The 18,288-nt window shown below is 37.5% G+C and overlaps 2 protein-coding genes across 3 annotated transcripts; one reads left to right on the top strand and one right to left on the bottom strand.

Moving 5' to 3' along the window:
• Positions 1 to 1,599: 1,599 nt before the first annotated feature.
• Positions 1,600 to 11,384, bottom strand: acaa2 (acetyl-CoA acyltransferase 2). The gene is made up of 10 exons (XM_026925385.3): positions 11,235 to 11,384; positions 10,603 to 10,769; positions 10,344 to 10,472; positions 10,054 to 10,170; positions 9,326 to 9,473; positions 3,678 to 3,853; positions 2,881 to 3,010; positions 2,720 to 2,790; positions 2,438 to 2,592; positions 1,600 to 2,327 (listed from the first exon to the last, which is right to left on the bottom strand). The coding sequence occupies exons 1-10, from the start codon at positions 11,248 to 11,250 to the stop codon at positions 2,243 to 2,245; spliced, it is 1,194 nt and encodes a 397-aa protein (XP_026781186.1). The 5' UTR covers positions 11,251 to 11,384; the 3' UTR covers positions 1,600 to 2,242.
• Positions 11,385 to 12,681: 1,297 nt separating this feature from the next.
• Positions 12,682 to 18,146, top strand: mrpl40 (mitochondrial ribosomal protein L40). Of its 2 annotated transcripts, none has more exons than XM_026925387.3 (4): positions 12,682 to 12,838; positions 13,180 to 13,269; positions 13,755 to 13,910; positions 17,783 to 18,146. In XM_026925387.3, exons 1-4 carry the CDS (start codon positions 12,783 to 12,785, stop codon positions 18,090 to 18,092), a joined length of 612 nt encoding a protein of 203 aa, XP_026781188.3. In that variant the 5' UTR covers positions 12,682 to 12,782; the 3' UTR covers positions 18,093 to 18,146. The 2 variants fall into 2 exon arrangements, with proteins under 2 accessions (XP_026781188.3, XP_026781189.3); XM_026925388.3 differs by having other exon boundaries at positions 12,685 to 12,838; positions 13,198 to 13,269.
• The last annotated feature ends 142 nt before the right edge of the window (positions 18,147 to 18,288 follow it).

Below are 18,288 nucleotides of genomic sequence, written 5' to 3'. Positions count from 1 at the left end.
ATACACACAACTAAACAATCCAAGTGAAAATCAGTTTAATAAGGAACGCTCGCTCCCTGGCGAACAAACGTGACTGGCGTTAGCAATGCTAACGAGCTAAGCGCTTCTCACCGAAAACCTCCACCTTACAGAAGACTATTAACATAAGAAACTGAGAAACACAATACACACAAACGCAAACACATTAGAAGTTTTCATGATTATAGCAACAGTTCTGAAAGAATCGAAAACGTGTTAATGTTACAGCTCAGAGCAAGGCGACGTTCAGCTCGGGTTTCGGGCCCATCATTAAAACACAAACATTATAACAGCGAAAAAACATCCTTTTCTTTAAAATCGACACAGATTGTAGTGTTATAGGTGACGCATTACACTTATATAAAACTTCGGATCTAATACACTGATGCATTTATGTAAGATGACAACAGATTAAATTTCTGAGAACTTAGACATGGTAGCCACAATTACCTCGAGCTCGGAAAAAAAGGCCTACATCCGGGCACTTGACGCATATATAGTCTGACGTAGTGCCTTACGTTTGCTTCTGTGGTGTCCTGAAAGCTCGTCTTTAGTGCATGAGAATCACAGCGCCATCTATAGACCGGAGTTACGGCAACACGCGGAAAATTTCCCTTCCCTGGTAAAATAATAATAATAATAATAATAATAATAATAATAATAAAAATAATAAAAATAATAAATCCATACTTCTACGTCTTAATGCACAAATCAAGAAGAAACCGAATAGCCATTGTGCATTCTGCTTATTTTATTTTCTGCTTTCAACATTTGACACATAAATGCAATAAATGCAATATATAATGCAATATATGCTTGTGTGAAAAGATGTGCTTCCTCCATGGTTTTGGAATAGTCTGGAATAATAATTAATTTTACAATTTATCTTCAAGCGATTCATGTGTATTTAAAAATAAAATGTGCAATGACAGAAAACAAATCAAAATATCAGAATAATGGTTGAAAACAATCAAAAATTATAAATTAAAGTTTTGTCATATCTATCTGCAGGCATGTTTCAGAAAAGCCTGTGTATGGCATGTATTTTATATTACAACCATGCAAAAGCTGTTCATTTGGTTACTGAAAATAAATAAATGAATGACTGAATGAACAAATGAATGAATGAATGAATATAACATTCAGAAACCATGCTGAAAAACCCTGCACAGACTGTCCTGCTACCAGCTGCCAAAGGTATTTACCTTATTACTGACTAAACTGATCAGTCACTGTTTGAGATTGCTTAGATTATTCTAAGCTTATTGTTTTTTTTTCTTTTCTGAAAAATAACTTGTACAATATATAATATTATTAGCAGAAACTCAGAAACTGTTTCATTTCTATCAGCATTTGCCAGCTGGTAATGATGGTCTATCTGTTTGACCAGCCCAGTCTGTTTTGCCAGTTCATAGCAAATCAGATTTTTATTTTTAAATAAGTTCATCCTAAATTTTAAAATATACTTTTTTCTGTTTTTCTATTCCAAAACTATGGAGGATGCACAATTTTGCAGTCAAGGATATATTGAACATAACTTTGTGTCATAGGGTGAAAGCAGAAAATTAAACAAGAAGAATGTACAGTGGATACTCATTTTTTTCTTTATTTGTGCATTGACAAGGCTCTTTAAATACTTAGATATTAAACTTTTATTATCATGAATCCAGAAGGCATCACAGGTTTTCCAGAGTCTCGGTCTATGAGGTACAGCATGTGCCTCACACTGGAGTGATTATGTTACAACTATATCAGATTGAAGCGAGTGAGTTAAAAAGGCATTCAGTGCATGCACTGTTAATAGTCAAAAATGAAAAACAGGCACTTTACTCCTCATTACTCCCTACGTTACTATAAATTAGTCCAATTACATTAAAAGCACAATGTTCTTAATACTTCTGAAGTACTTTTAAGGTCTTATAAAGCCTATACACTGGCACAGCAAAGGATATTGTACAAGCTTTGCTGTTGAATTCCTAGAAAAACTTTGAAAAATACGTCTGGACACATGTTTATTTACTTGTACATTTCTGGTAAAGAATACACCTTAATACAGTGACTATCATTATGTAAAGTGTTATGAATGCATTCTTTAATATATGTCAAAAAATCTGCTAGAAATGTATGAATATATGAATATTGGTAATTACAACATCTAAAGACTTTTCAGTCCCTGATTACATATTTTGGATCCATTTTGCTCAATGCATGTTTCTCTTTTTGCTCAATGGGTATTTTCCAGAATTACTGCAATCCCCTGGCCACCACCAATACAGGCTGAGCCCACTGCATACTTGCCACCTCGCCGCCTGAAAACAAAGAACAAAATATGAAAGTTAACACAAGAATATTACTTAAAGTATACCGTATCTGCTCTTGTAGGAACCCCAGCGCAATTATACACAAGTGTACAGAGTACCTGAGCTCATGAACCAAGTGTGCAGTGATTCTGGACCCAGAGGCTCCTAGTGGGTGGCCAATTGCAATGGCTCCTCCATTGACGTTAGTCTTTTCTGGGTCTAGCCCTAAAGCTTTAACAACTGCTAAATACTGGGCAGCGAATGCTTCATTCACCTGATAACAGATAATCATAAAACACGGCAAGACAATGTAACACATTCGCTTACTTACAGCATTTGTTCATGTTTTTGCGGGGGGGAGGCATAATTACATTTACTGCCATGCCTAGTGGTGCACATACCTCTACTAAGTCCATGTCATTCAAAGTAAGCCCTGCTTTCTTCAGAGCCTCTGTTATAGCAGGTACTGGACCTGGAGCAAAGAGATGTGAAATGGTGTTTTAGAGAGGAAAGGAACTTTCAGTTATCTGCAGGTGTGTAGACATGTAAATACATCACTCACCAATGCCCATGATTGTAGGGTCACAGCCTGAGACGTGATATGCTACAATTCTAGCCAATGGAGTGAGCTTGTGCTCCTTAAGGGCATCCTCACTAGCTAACACCACAGCAGCAGCTCCATCTGACACACCCTGCGGGAGACACAGTTGGTATAGAAAACATCAACTATAAACTTAAAAGTTTAAAAAAACAACTGGAGAGAAGGTGGTCTGTAGAAGAACTATTTCTACAGGTGTGGAGAAAGGCTCAAGATAGCCTCTTGTTAAGAATGAAGCATCATATTAGCATCATATTTCAAAATTAACACAGAAATGGTTAAAGAAAGACAAATTGCAGTGTATTGCATCTCTAGATTTGAACCCTACTGAAACCCTGTGGTCTGAATTGAAGAGAAAATTCCACACTTCACAAACTTAATAATAATATAAAGAAGATTATAATGTCCTGTGCGGAGGAGTGGACCAAGATCCCTTTACAACTGTCTACAACATTGTTATACATTACAAAAAGAGACTCGGGATGGACGTCCCCAGGATGGACGTCAAAAACATTTAACTAGAACTATGTTACTACTTTTGTTTGAGCTCAAAATGTCATTTATTGCATGTGTTACTCTTTTTATAGTATGCTTTGCTCATTTTCATGGTGGATGCCAATACGTCCAGAGGGCAGTGTTTGTATAACTGTATTAATTTTAAAAATCACCATACATCTCATGTCTTAAAAAAAAACATTAAAAACATTAAATCATTATTCATGAAATTAGAATAGATCAGATTATATGCATTAGAATTGCACCGAAGCATTGGCAGCAGTGACTGTGCCCCCTTTCTTGAACACAGGTGGCAGCTTCGCCATCTGCTCCAGCGTAGTTTGTGGACGAGGATGTTCATCTTGGGTCATAACCACTTTCCCTTTCTTTGCCTTTACATCAACAGGTGCAATTTCAGCATTGTAGTAGCTGGCCTCATGAGCTGCAGGAGAAAACAACCAGATTTAAAATGATTCAAAATAACAGAAACTAAAAGGTAGGGAATAGAAAAAACAATCAACTGTAAGATACTGTAAGACTAAGTTTAAAATTGCAATGTGTAATCCACTGCTCTCCTAAAACCAACGCCAGAAATAGGCGAAAGTTAAATGTTTGTTAATTTTATTTCTACTTAAATTACTATCATTTAATAATAAATGACTGATCTGACTCATTGCAACTTAATGCAACTGATTTCAAACAGTAACCTTTTGGAAGTGTAATATCTCAGCATTCAATGCAATATGTTTCAGCTTTTACTGCAAATGTGATATTACTGCATCAGAGACTCATGTACATTTATTAAGCAATTATTCCGTTAGCTCAAAGGTTGGATCAACTTGCAAGCAAAGACTTTTTCTATTTACTTTAAACTTGGAAGTTGTCTAGCCACATATCATAACAACATACCATAACATTCCTTAATCTCTGGATAATTCATGTAACACACTGCCTTTCAATAAGACCTTCTGAGTACTTTACAGATACACTTCTGCGTTAACGCGTATTTGTGTTGCGACGCAAAGAGGGGGATTATGGGTAAAAGCGGCACGCAGAGACATGCGGGCGAGCAATACTCCCACGCGCGAGCTGCGCGTCTCTGCGGCGCTGCGCGTCTCTGCTCGTGAGGCCAAACGCAGCTTGATTGGCTGGGAGGTGGGACTGCGCACACGGACTGCGCACACGGAAATGGTTTGATGAGACGTTGTGACGTTGCTTCGGCGGGTTTAATCAAAATTACATAAGTATTATCTAAATCAGACTTATACTGTTCAAAGAAGTGCAAACAATAAAAAGCTAAAACAGCACAGTGTAAACAGTCCATTTCCCCTCGTCTCAGGGATCCAGATCTTTCCGTCTTCTGTCCTCTGTAGACGAGCTCGTTCTCCGAAACTGCTTTCTGAAAGCTTCAAACGGCTCACGACAGAAACAAAAACGCTCTGTATAACTCTGTTTTAACATATTGCCTCTGTTAGTTTCTCAGTGAGTCTAATAACATTTCTCCTCTGCGATTAAACGCTTGCACTGGGGAGTATAAATGAACAGCCAGCGAGTTTCATGTTTGCTTCACACATAGTGTGATATGATCTCATTATTCTATAATGGATTTATTACCTGAAAACTACAATCACGATATTGTGTTAATATAAAAACATTATATAAAATGCGACGCTTTATATTGGTCAGTTGAATCCTGCAGGATTGCTCACTTTTTTCTAACAGACTCCTAATAAAAACACAGTATAGGTGATGTATACTACAGGAGCTCAATAAAAATAAAATCTAAATCATCCATCAATCAGGGATAGACTTGTGTATTTAAACTCGCGTTTGGTTTTCGGCTTTTCTTCGCGGTGTAAATACAAACAGCGCCTCCTAGAGCAAGGCTCACATCACATGCAAGTACACAGTAAATACTTGAGCCTGTGCGAGCGCCGGGGCACGACGTCACGACGTCATGACGCACACGCAGAAGTGGAAATCAGCGCTCAGCTCGTGCTGAGGAACTCAACACACCAGATGCCCCCATTATGCATATGAAGTGTAGTGTGTGTGTGTGTGTGTGTGTGTGTGTGTGTCACACATTACAGAATATAAATCCATATTCAAAAAATGTTATCTTTTTAAAAATATTTTTTATATTTTAAATATAGTTATTTTGATACTTTTGACATCACCACATTGTTCTACATAGAATTAGGATTAGACTTCTTTCGAATATGCCATGCAGAATATTTTGGTTAATTTAAATGACCAGATTTAATGCAGGGAAGTAAGTAAATATTACATTGTCTTGCTGGGTTTTATGATGATCAGTTATCAGGTGAATAAAGCATTAGCATTTAGCAGTGGTTAAAGCTTTAGGACTGGGCTTTGCAATACATGTAGCATAATCTAAATAACCAGATTTAATTCACATGGTCCCTCTGACCCACATTCCTGATCATTTTAAGATGACCAGCCCACAAACAAATTACTGCCATTACTTATAAATCTACTACAGTATCATTTGGAACATTATCATTTATATTGAAAAAAGAAATGAAAGTGAATGAACCTATGTGAAAGATAGAAAATAGTATTGATTGGCCTGGGAGAGAAATGACACACCATCCAGATTTTCTACTAAGTAAAATAGATAGTATATTTAAATGAGCCTTCCTGTGTGTATTTTATATAAACATGAATTTTATATATTATTTGTCATGGTATGTAGTATTATGTTGCATGGTATTGTATCACTTAGTGTCAGCGTTTTAACAAAATTTATGATTTTGTATCGTTTTCCTGTTTTCACACATCAATGTGGCGAAACTACAATACCCAGTATGCAATACACAAAAACGTAATTCATCCACTGGTAATCCCTAGTGTGATCAACCAACTCCGAACCAGAGTGAGACAAGTCACTCTAGAACATCACTCTGACTCTCTAAAAACAGGAAGAGCCTGCCACGTTTGCAAAAACAGAGAAGGAAGAAAGAATTTGTTTCCTAGAATGTCACATTGTGCTGTTGGGTGTCAGAATGTGTTCATAAATATGTTCATTTAACTAACAGAAGACTTTTGTAATTACAGACAATCAGGAGGGACAACCAAGTAGCATCAGGTTGCCAGTCTCTTTTTGTTTACATACACCAAATGGGTCTATACACCACCAAAAACTTATGGATATATACGAGTGTGCAGCTAGCACTTCAAAAACAGAGGACAATGAGAAATTTGAAAGCAGTTACTGCTTTTTTTTTGTTAGCAAATGCTTGTAATCACCCATGTAACTACTAGTAAGATGGATTCCTTATTACTACTAGTAAGATGGATTCCTTATTCATTGAGTCATTTCTGTTGCTTGATTAATAAATTCATTTCATCACAATAATTTACTCACAAAGCAAAGTGCTTGTTTATAATCAGTAGCCAGCTAGCTATCTGGATTCCTTGAACACACCATTCTTCAATTCCATTCAATTTTACTTGACATTGTCACAAAGCAGCTTTATAGTATAAATATATATTATATATTTATAGTATTTATATATAAATCCAGATATAAATTTTAAAATTTAAATGTATCCCTAATGAGCAATGAGAAGAATGATGAGAAGAAACCTTGAGAAGAACCAGATTAAATGGAACCCATCCTCGTCTGGGTGACACCAGATAGTGCGATTATAAAACGTTTCTCTTCTATAACTGTGTACTACAGAGTCAAGCAGTGCTAAGTGTGTTGAAAGGAAACTGAGTGTGAACATCAGAGTCATTTTTAGTCAAAACTCTTGATGTGTATCTGCTTGATCTTATGCATTGTGCTGCTGCTGCATCATGTTTGGCTGATCGATTAATTATAAGAATGAACAGGGGTATGGGTGTTCCTATTAATGTGGCAGGTGAGTATGTATAAGCACACCAAAACAAAACATATTAGTCAATTGCCACAGATCAATTAAATGCTTCTGATTGTTCTACAGTTTATGTCAAGTCCCAAGTCGTGGCTTCCTACTCTTTGTTTATATTCTTTATAGGGTATAACATAATAGTGCTGTAGTGAGTGATCTGGATGCAGAACACAGCTATTAGCACTGTGAGGGAGTGTGGCAGCACCACCTACAGTGCCCGCAGAAAGTCTGTGAACCCTTTATAATTTTCTGTATTTCTGCATAAATTTGATCAGAAATGTTATCAGATCCAAGTCCTGAAACTAGATAAAGAAATCCCAATTAAACAAATGATAACTAAATTTTTTGTTTTACATTTATTTATTGAGCAAATTTATCCAACATTAAATATATTTGTCAGAAAAAGTATGTGAACCTTTGTTTTCAGTAACTGGTGTGACCCCCTAGAGCAGCAATAACTTCATCCAAACAGTAATTAGTGATCAATCCTGCCCAACGGGTTGGAGAATTTTTGGCCCTTTTCTTCTTGGAAAACGGCTTCAACTCAGTGATGTTGGTGGGCTTCCTTGCATGAACTGCTCTGTTTAGTTCCTTCCACAATATTGGGCTAAGCTCTGGACTTTGACTTGGCCATTCCAAAATGTGAAATTTCTTCTGCTTTAACCATTTCTTTGTAGACTTACTGGTGTGTTTAGGGTTGTCATCTTGCTGCATGAACCACTTGCGATTAAGCTTCAGTTCATGTGACATTCTCCTCTAGAACTTGCTGATACAATCCAGAATTCATAGGTCCAACAATAATGGTGAGCCATCCTGAACCCTAGGGAGCAAAGAAGCCCTAAACCGTGATATTGCCACCCCCATGCTTCACTGCTGGGATGAGGTTCTGATGTTGGAATGCAGTGTTTGGTTTTCTCCAAACATAGCACTTTTCATTTAAAACAATTCATCTGTTTTATGTCAAATGGTTTTCATTTAAACCATTTTGGATTCATCTGTCCACAGAACATTCTTCCAATAGGTCTCTGGCTTATCCACGGGGTCTTGAGCAAACTTCAGTTGGGCAGCAGTGTTCTTTTTGGAGAGTAGTGGCTTCCTCCTTGCTATATCCTGCCCTGCACCCCGCTCTTATTTAGTGGTTGCCTGATGGTGGACTCATGAACATGACACTCATTGACATTACTCAATGGAAGAGTGGCCTGTAGGTCCTTGGATGTTACAATGGGATTCTCTGTGATTTCCCATAATATTATTCACCACGCCCTTGGAGTGATTTTTGCTGGTTACTCCTTGGAAGGGGTAACAGTGGTGCTGAGTTTCTTCCATTTGTATATCATCTGCCTCACAGTGGATTGAAAGTGGTTTGGATAGGCCAAACTCTTTAGAAATGGTTTTGTACACTTTTCCAGCCATAACTCTTTTTCTGAGGTCCTCAGGAAGCTCATTTGATTGAGGCATTGCACACTTCCATAAACCTGTGTGCTGAAGACCAGACTTTGATATTGAAGACCCATGTTTACGTTCCTGAAACTTGGGAGGGTTTGCTAAACTCATGCTTGATTACCATCCCCTTGATTGAAACACCTGACTTCAATTACCCCTTTAAAATAACTCATAGAGGTTCACATACTTTTTCCAACAAGGATACTTAATGTTGGATAGTTTTGCTCAATAAATAAATGTAAAAACTATAATGTTTTGGAGTCATTTGTTTAATTGGGTTCTCTTTATCTAGTTTTAGGACTTAGATGAAAATCTGATCAAATTTCAGGTCAAATGTATGCAGAAATACAGAAAATTGTAGAGGGATCACAAACTTACTAGCAGCACTGTAAGTTTAAAGCTGTATTTTGCTGATCATGACCACTTTCACCCCACGCTCCTCAAAGAAACTTTCACTGCCAACATTGTATGATGGGAAACAAACACACATTTGATCAAGAAATGAATAATCCGAGGGGAGAATTAGTTATGATTCCAGGCTGCCTGGTGGAAAATTGCTATTAGTGCATACTGACCAGCTTTCCACTTCTGCTGTGTCCGGTAGGCATACTGGTCACAATCCTCTCGTGTAATCTGGTATTTTTCTGCCAGATTTTCTGCTGTCATGCCCATAGCGGTATTTATGTGAGGATCTGTGAGTCCTGCCCACAGTGTGTCCTCAAGCTAAAGCAAGCAAAAAAACAACAGGAATAATTAATTCTGCAAAAGTTTCACTTTCTTTATTTTTTGGATTTTCCCCCCATTTTCTCCTCAATTTGGTCTTGCCAATTCCCATCCACAAGCTAACTCTGCTTTACACAAGAACTACCGACTGGAAAGGGAGAGGCAAACAAGTGCGTCCTCCGAGACACGTGAAGCCAACCTCCACATCTTTTTGAACTGCTGTGTCAAAGGGTGGGGCAACACATTTGGAGGAAACAGCTATCTACCCTGTTCTGCATACATGAGCTCATAGATTGAGTAGTTTCTCTCTGACTGACAGGGGAAAGAAAGAGTAATACCATCCCTTAAGAGCATGGCCAGTTTTCTCTCTTTATTCTGAGCCACAGATGGCTGTGGCATCATCAGGTTTTAAACGGATGACTAAGAATAGGGTGAATGCTTTTCTATTGTGCTACTCAGGAGAAATGTTTTACTCTCTTTTATGACATTTGCGTTTATTTTCCACCAAAAATGCTGAGATTTAATTATTTATGTGTCCTTTTTCTTTAAAATAAATGCAACCTGTTGTCTGTAAACATACCTTCAAATCAGTGCCAAACCTGGTGCCGAAACGGATGTTGCGCACCGCGTAAGGGGCCTGACTCATGCTTTCTGACCCTCCACAGAGTACAATCTCTGACTCTTTAAGGCAGATCTCCTACAAAACATACAAGACATTTAGTGAAATTCTCCACAAGCAAATTTCACTTCAGTTCTGAAATTCAACAGAATGACAAAATATCAGATACTGACTGTGTACACATAATCGAATAGGTTAGAATTAGCTGAAGTGTGCATATGCTGGGTTGATTACTTTTGGTGTACCCTTACCTGAGCGCCGCTGATGATAGACTGGAACCCTGATCCACAAAGGCGGTTCACGGTCAGAGCAGGAACTGCTACTGGCACACTGCACCTGAGGCCCACATGACGTGTAATGTAGATAGCATCTGCAGAGCTCTGTAGGAAAATGAGAAAACACAGATACACATATACACAGGTATGCTAGTGGCATACAGTCATAAACAAGTATGTTGGATAAGTTTGTGAGCTATCAGCTGTTCAGACTGAACAGATATCAGTAACTCACCTGCATGACATTACCCATGATGACACTGTTAATTAGTTCTGGAGCTACATTCGCAGCAGCAAGGGCACTTTTAGCAGCGTGCTCAGCCAAGTCTGTAGCACTGTGGTCTTTAAGAACACCACCAAATGTCCCAAAGGGAGTCCTCTTAGCCGAAACAATAAACACACCTAGACCAAAGACATCACATGAGTAATCTGTCAGCAGCAGTTCTAAATCACAGCTGTGAAATAACCATCATTCATGTCTCAGCTACTCAAGTCTTATTAAATTAGCCAGTGTTGAAGTGTGTAGTATTAAACACACACTTGTATAGAAACTTGTTAGTTTGTATTCTGTTACTGCGAATGATAGTATTAATGCATTTAGCTTCTATTACACAGAGAATCAGTTGCCAGCTTTTCAGTCACCTTTGCTCTACTTTCCATTCTTCAATGTAGGCTACCTGTTTTCACCAATGCGCCAAAATAAAGCAATACAAAGATAAAGAGACTGCAAGTGCAGTCTCAACTGTAACGTTATCAATAACACAGTCACAATTTCTAACTGATAGCAAAACTGACAATTATGTATAAAAAGCAAACATGTGAACCCACTTACACATTTTATTTGTGGAAAAAAAAACATTTGTTTACCTCGTAAGAGCGACATTATTGTAAGTTTATATAAAATCGAAGAAGGTCAATATGCTCCGCTCGTTACTGCGCGCCTGAGAACAGCTTGTCGTCAGACAGTGACCTTTTACCTACATTCATCAAGTTTCTATTCAAGACTCGATATTCGCTATATCTGCCTAAAAAGATGGAATTGGGAAAAAAAAAATTCTTGAGTCAAAAAAATATATAACTATTTAATAAAACCTAATATTATGCTAACATTTATTTTATGTAGAGTTTAAAAAAAAATCGAAACTGCGTTTCTAAGAACTTACTACATATACCCTTATCATTTGCTGTAAAATGTCAGTGAACGAGTAGCCTGCGTTCTAGGAAAAGAGTTCTGCCCAACTGTTGTATGGCCGGACTTGCCAGTATGGAACATTGAAACCATGGAAGTTGATTTTGAATTACATCAAATCAAAACAATAAACAATAGTGCAGACCTTGTAGCTGAATTCTACAGATACGTGGATGATAAATACAGAGATTATATTCAGATTTATACAGATGGATCGAAAGATCCTGAAACAGGAAGGACTAGATCAGCAATTTTTATAGCTAATCAAGGAGGTGAGGAAAGCAAACGAACCACGAATGATCTGAATGTGTATACAGTTGAGTTATATGCTATCATGATGGCATTAGAATGGAGTAAAAAGGAGGACAAAATAAGTAAAGTTTTAATTGGAAGTGATTCATTGTAAGCGCTGTACAGCCTCAGGACAGGTATGTCCAATAGCCATCAGGACCTGTTATATGCAATACTGGCAACATATACAAGAGTAAAGGAAAAATGTAATGAGATTCAACTGATCTGGACCCCAGCTCACATAGGCATTCTGGGCAATGAGAGAGTGGATAAATTAGCCAAACAAGCAATTAAAAAAGAGAATATTGAAGTAAATATAAAGATGTCAAAATCTGAAGGGAAAAGTATAGTTTGGAAAGAAGCCGTGAGAGAATGGCAATGTCAGTGGGACAGGGAAGCTAAAGGAAGACATTTGTATGCCATTCAGAATAAAGTTGGTACAGTGAGGAACTGGGGAGGGGCTAGGAGAGAAGAAATAGTGATGACAAGATTAAGAATAGGACACAGTAAGTTAAATAGTACATTACACATTATAGGGAAGCATCCTACAGGTTTTTGTGAGTATTGTCAGACATTAGAAACCAGAGAACATGTACTTTTAAGTTGCAGAAGATATGAAGAACGCAGGAGAAATATGATGGAAGAATTAAGAAGAGATGGCTTGGCAGGGGCAGGTATAAAAGATATTCTGCAAAGTGGTGTGGTAAGACAAAGCAGGAAAAATATATGTAATTTCTTAATTAGTACGGGTTTGACAAGCTGGAGGAAATAAACTGGAGTAACATCGCAGGAGAATAATCCAGAAGATGGCGGTAATGCAACGCTCTTGGATGCAAGCTGCCGTTAAACCTCAAAGAAGAAGAAGAAGAAGAAGAAGAAGAAGAAGAAGGCGGCGTTCTACTTTTGACAGAGTTTATCCGGTTCTAAAATTAGCAATGTCAAAGATTTTTTGTCAAATGGTCATGCTTACAAGACCGGTTTTATTAACGGGGTATGTTTTTTCCACAATTTATTAATATGTTCTTAAGTGTCTAGCATGTTAGCAAGTAGGCTGACAGGAGAACAGTATTCCGTACACTCAATTACAATTATTTCGGAAATATCTGAAGCTGTAATAATTGCTTGAGGTATATGTAAAATCTACATAGCAAACAAAATGTTTTAGTTTAGTATAATTTGGAGCAATAGTTGTAAAGAACGTCTCGTGTGCCATGCGTATGTGGCGTGAGTATTATGAGTTAGCTTTTCGGATAGGCCCAGGTGTATGAGAATGTGTATGTATTGTGTTCCCTTATTTGAAGCTGTTGATGTCCGGTACACTTTTATTTCCAGCTCTGTCCTCACATGCAGGCCTGTAAACTCCGTCAGACACAGCCACTGGATCGCCTCAGTGTTTTCACTGAAGACTTCAGTTCCTCTAAGGTCAGTGAGGTGATATTAGTCGTGAAATTAAAATGCATTTAAACATACATACATAATTTTTAAAAAAATGCATTTTAATATATAGTTATATATATATATATATATATATATATATATATATATATATATATATATATATAATTACTGGGTCTGGTTTTGAGATTCTGAACCATTAATCCAAATCTCAAAAATGCAAATCTCAGAGATAAGTTTAGTCATCACTAATGTAAACAAGACTGCAATGTTCCTAGCTACAAAACTGCTTTTTGCATGGCCCAGGCCTCCCGTAGCTTCGCCACTGCCTCAGAGTAACATTGTGGTACACTAGTATTTATACAGTATAGAGTTATCAATCAAAAATATGCTGAAAGAGTCTTTTTCTCCCCAGTAAAATGGAAGATGAACCAATAGACATATGAATGTGTGAAATTAAAATCCACTGTTAGTTGCCAATCCAATTGGGCTTCTGTTCTCATCCTGAATAGAGCTGAGCCGAAGAAAAAGAAGAAGGTTGACCCGCGCCGTGAGCTTATGGTAAAAGAGCGTCTGAAGAAAAAGGTGAAGAAGCTTGAGAAAATACCACCCGAGCTTATTCCTATAGAAGACTTTATACCTCCAGCCAAGTGCTTTGATGAAATCAGGTAATTTAAATCCATACCTTACTTGCTGCTGAATTATGGGGTTGCAGTCACAAAACACTCTTCCATCCAAAAACTCCTAACTGACCAATCTAGGAGAGAGGGTTAAAACTGGAGAGCTAGTCTTAATTTGAAGAATCTTAATATATATATTTTTTTTGTTTCTAAATGCAATTCACAAAGCCAGAAAGTATGGCTTTCATATTCAAATACAAAAGTATGGGAATATGAATTTCGTACATTTGTGTTATATAGTTACATTAAATACATTTTTTTCTTGTGGTGTCTTTGGGTATGTTTTTCTTTGTTTTGAACTTGCTAGGGATAAGATTGCATTTAAAAAAAAAAAAAAAACATATAATTTTATATTACTGGGTCTGGTTTTGAGATTCTGAACCATTAATCCAAATCTCAAAAATGCAAATCTGAGAGATAAGTTTACACCGGTTGCTGAGCATCATCACTAATGTAAACAAGACGGCAATGTAATTCCTAGCTACAAAACTGCTTTTTGCATGGCCCAGGCCTCCCGTAGCTTTGCCACTGCCTCAGAGTAACATTGTAGTACACTAGTATTTAAAGAAGTATAGAGTTATCAATCAAAAATATGCCAAAAGAGAAGTCTTTTTCTCCCCAGTAAAATGGGAGATGAACCAATAGACATATGAATGTGGAATGATTTGTGCAGGTGGTTTGAAATCTCTGATAATAACTGATGCTGCCATGAAGCCCTCCCTCACCCCCCTAATCTCACATGCTCTTGACTTGCACAGGCTCCTCGCCTTCTGTCAAGGTAAATGGAGAATGGTTTGAGTTTATTAATGTGCAATAAAATCTATCAGTGTGCACTTGGCTAACATTAGACAAGTGTATATTTAACAGCCATTAACTACATTTATCAAGGATGCCACTGAAAAATTTCTGAAAACTGAAAAAATGCCACTGAAAAAGGATTTTTGACTCGAAATGATTAAATAGACCTTAAATAGTGTCAAATCAAACACTTTACAAATAATGTTAATGGTGATGATAATTAGAAAGTGATTAAATACAAAATGTCAGCCATGTGAACATTAGACAACAGATTTGTAAAATTATATTGGAATGTACCGTTAGGTTTTTAACTGCTCATTAACTGCCGAATCCACCACCCAGTCTAGTTTTCACAATTGCTGCAGTTTCCGACTGCACAGCTGATATTATTACGCTAAATCAGACAAGTGTGCTAATACTTTAACCATTAGTGAAAGTACAGAGATGGTTTAGACTTCTTGTTGTTCGTATTTAAATAAACAGATTTTTAATATTATACTAGGAGATGAGTACACAAATAAAATAAAATTATGTGTGTGTGTGTATACACGGTCATTGAAAAAAGCAAGTACACCCTCCTTCAGTTCACTGTTTTTATTTATCAGGGCCTGAAATACAACTGTGTGGTCATCACCAACTTTGAATAATAAAATGTGACAAAAAAACTATAACAGATTTCAATATGCAGTCATTTTTTCCCCCAAAACGTAAACCAACATTCAGAAACAAGGTGGGGAAAAAAAATAAGTACTCTCTATAATTCAGTAACATGTAGAACCACCTTTAGCAACAATAACTTCAAGTAAAGTTTTCTGTAGGAGTTAATCAGTCTCTCATCATGACGGAGAAAGTTTGGCCCACTCTTCTTTACAACATTGCTTCAGTTCATTTATGTTTGAAGGCATTCGTTTATGCACAGCTCTCTTAAGATCCTGTCATAGCATCTCAATGGGGTTGAGGTCTGGACTTTCCCTTGGCCGTTCCAGGACCTTGATTTTTCTTCTTCTTTAGCCATTCAGGTGTTGATTTGCTGGTGTGTTTGGGATCATTGTCCTGTTGCATGACCCAATGAGACTGATGGCCTCATATTTGTCTCAACAATATTCTGGTATAAAGTGGAATTCGTCATCTCAGTGATTGTTTAGTTTGACTGACTCAGTGACTGCAAGTTTCCCAGTTCCTGTGCCTGCAAAACATACCCAAATCATCACCTCTCCACCACCATGCTTGACAGTTGGTATGGGGTGTTTGTGGTGATACGCCTTGTTGAAACAAACCAAAATGGTTACGTAAATAATCTCACATTCTGTTATTAGCTATGTTTACAAGCAGTCTAATGATCTGTCATTAATCCGTAATAATCTGACTCAATTGGAATTTTAAAAAATGTTCATGTATACACCTCAATTTGAATAGAGTAAACCAATTGGCTGAATGAAAGTCCTATAAGACTGAAGGAGGCGGGTAGTCATTTTAATAATCTGTTGAATAGAAAAGCCATTTCTATTCAACAGATTATTAAAATGACTAACCAGTAATTAGACACTGGTAGAATTACTTTCACTACCAGAATCTGCATATGTGCATTCAGAGCATGTGTGTTCAAGCCATTATGGGCTCCACGTGCACAATTGTTTAGGAAAACATAGTTTGTATTACACATTTAATCTATTTTGTAGAGTTAGATGAATGAAATTATTGTTAGTTCAGCATTCAAGTAACATTTTAAGGCATGTGGGGGATGGGATTTGGCCCCAGTAAAGTAAAGTAAAGCTCAGCATTTGAAATTGCTCACATATTCAGCAATGATGCAGAACATGCACACAGTTTCTTGTGCAGCTATTTACCTACAATGGCCTTTCATGTTGGTAACATAAGATGAGTAAAGGCATTATACCGTATATTTTGTACAGTAATGATCAGTAATTAACAATTGGATGGCAGTGGCAGGTTCTCTTTTCATGTCGTTGGCTATTTGGCCAATCATTTCAGCACAACACATGCGAAATGCAGTACACTTTATTCACGATTATCTTTATCTCTCAAAGAACGTCTTCGTTCATCTCGCTTATTTGCTGCTTTACAGCAGCAGTGATGGTGCCAGTGCAGCTTGGCTATATTTTGAGAAGACGGCATCTCAATGCAATACATCTATGTGTTATTGACAGGCTTATAAATGCTAATAAATGTTATCCTGTGTAAAAATTTAATTGCCGGTTATGTAGGGCTTCTTGCTTGCCAGCGTTTCACCTGATCTTGACATTAACCGCAGAACATAACCTTGAGGGCTTGGTCTGTGTGTGAAATCAGAAGATTATTTTTGTCTGAGAAGGAGCTGAGAAGGAGTCTGCCCCATCAGTTGCACTGACACTGGAGCTATCACTAGCCGCAACCAGTGAAACATTAGATGCTGATGGTGACTCACTGTCCTCTACATGGGGTCTTTTCTCTGTGGATGATGTATCAATGTGTTTGCTTGTCAAGATTATTTTAGAGCAGAACTTTTAGAACATTTAGAGCAGAAAACTGCCTTTATATTGCTCCTTATGCTAGTTGACTCCATCTATCACAGTTAGCTTAGCTAGAGAAACAGTCGCACCACTTCAGATGTTTCCTTGACAATGTGCTCTCGACAGCACACCAGTGTTATGGCGCTTTGCAAACACTGTTCTAATTAGTAATAGTATGAGAAATAACAACACTTTGCTTTGCTGGCACTGTAATAAGATGCATAAGGAATAACAATACTGTGTAAGCACTGTAATTAACACTTTCATTTGGTGACGATTAACAAATAGAATGATCATGTGACTGTTACGTGATTGTGACAAGTTTATTGAGATTATATTTAAGAGTTTACCACATCAGCAATTCACCACTAGTATTTGCTCATGAAACACTGTCATCCATAGCAATGAGGCTGACCATGCCCTTAGTCTTACTGTGGGAACTCCTTAGTAAAGTTCCTCTAAGCAGATTTGTGAATAGATTTTAAAGAGACTCTTAGTTTGGGTGGAGCTGAACCTTTTGCATTAAATAATTTCTGTATTGTGTTCTTTCAGAGTCCGCGGCCCTCCCAAGTTGTCTTTTGAAGAGAGTGAGCGAAGGGCACTGCTGCTTAAGGAATGGTCCAGATACAAAAACTCCCAACACCAGGCTGAGATGGCGGCTATTGAAGAGGCTCTAAAGGCCCAGACACAAGCTTTAAAAGAGCTTCAGCTGGAATCAGAAGAGCTTTACAAAGCAGCAATCAGCCCTGACAGTAGTCTTTTCCCTTTCCAGCACCATGGTCCCTGCTATACACCACCTGTTTCAAACCACGAAGCCCCCGAGGGCAAATATAATAACATTACACGGGTATACACACAATGATGGAACCTTGTGACTGCTGCTAGTACTAATAAAATAAAGTGTGATAGAACTGTACTTCTGGTTTGTCATTTCTATGCCGTTTGATATTATTTCATGATTAATATTGAGCAGTTGTATTAAATGCTTATCTGTAGAAAGGCAGACTGTGTTAATTTGTTTTTAAATTAGAGTTTGTGTTCTTACAGGCTAAGCATGC

Source organism: Pangasianodon hypophthalmus, chromosome 8 (genome assembly GCF_027358585.1).
Source record: "Pangasianodon hypophthalmus isolate fPanHyp1 chromosome 8, fPanHyp1.pri, whole genome shotgun sequence".
NCBI classification, from domain to species: Eukaryota; Metazoa; Chordata; class Actinopteri; order Siluriformes; family Pangasiidae; genus Pangasianodon; species Pangasianodon hypophthalmus.
The sequence above is the reverse complement of the archived record's forward strand: the minus strand, read 5'-3'. Positions and strand labels throughout refer to the sequence as shown.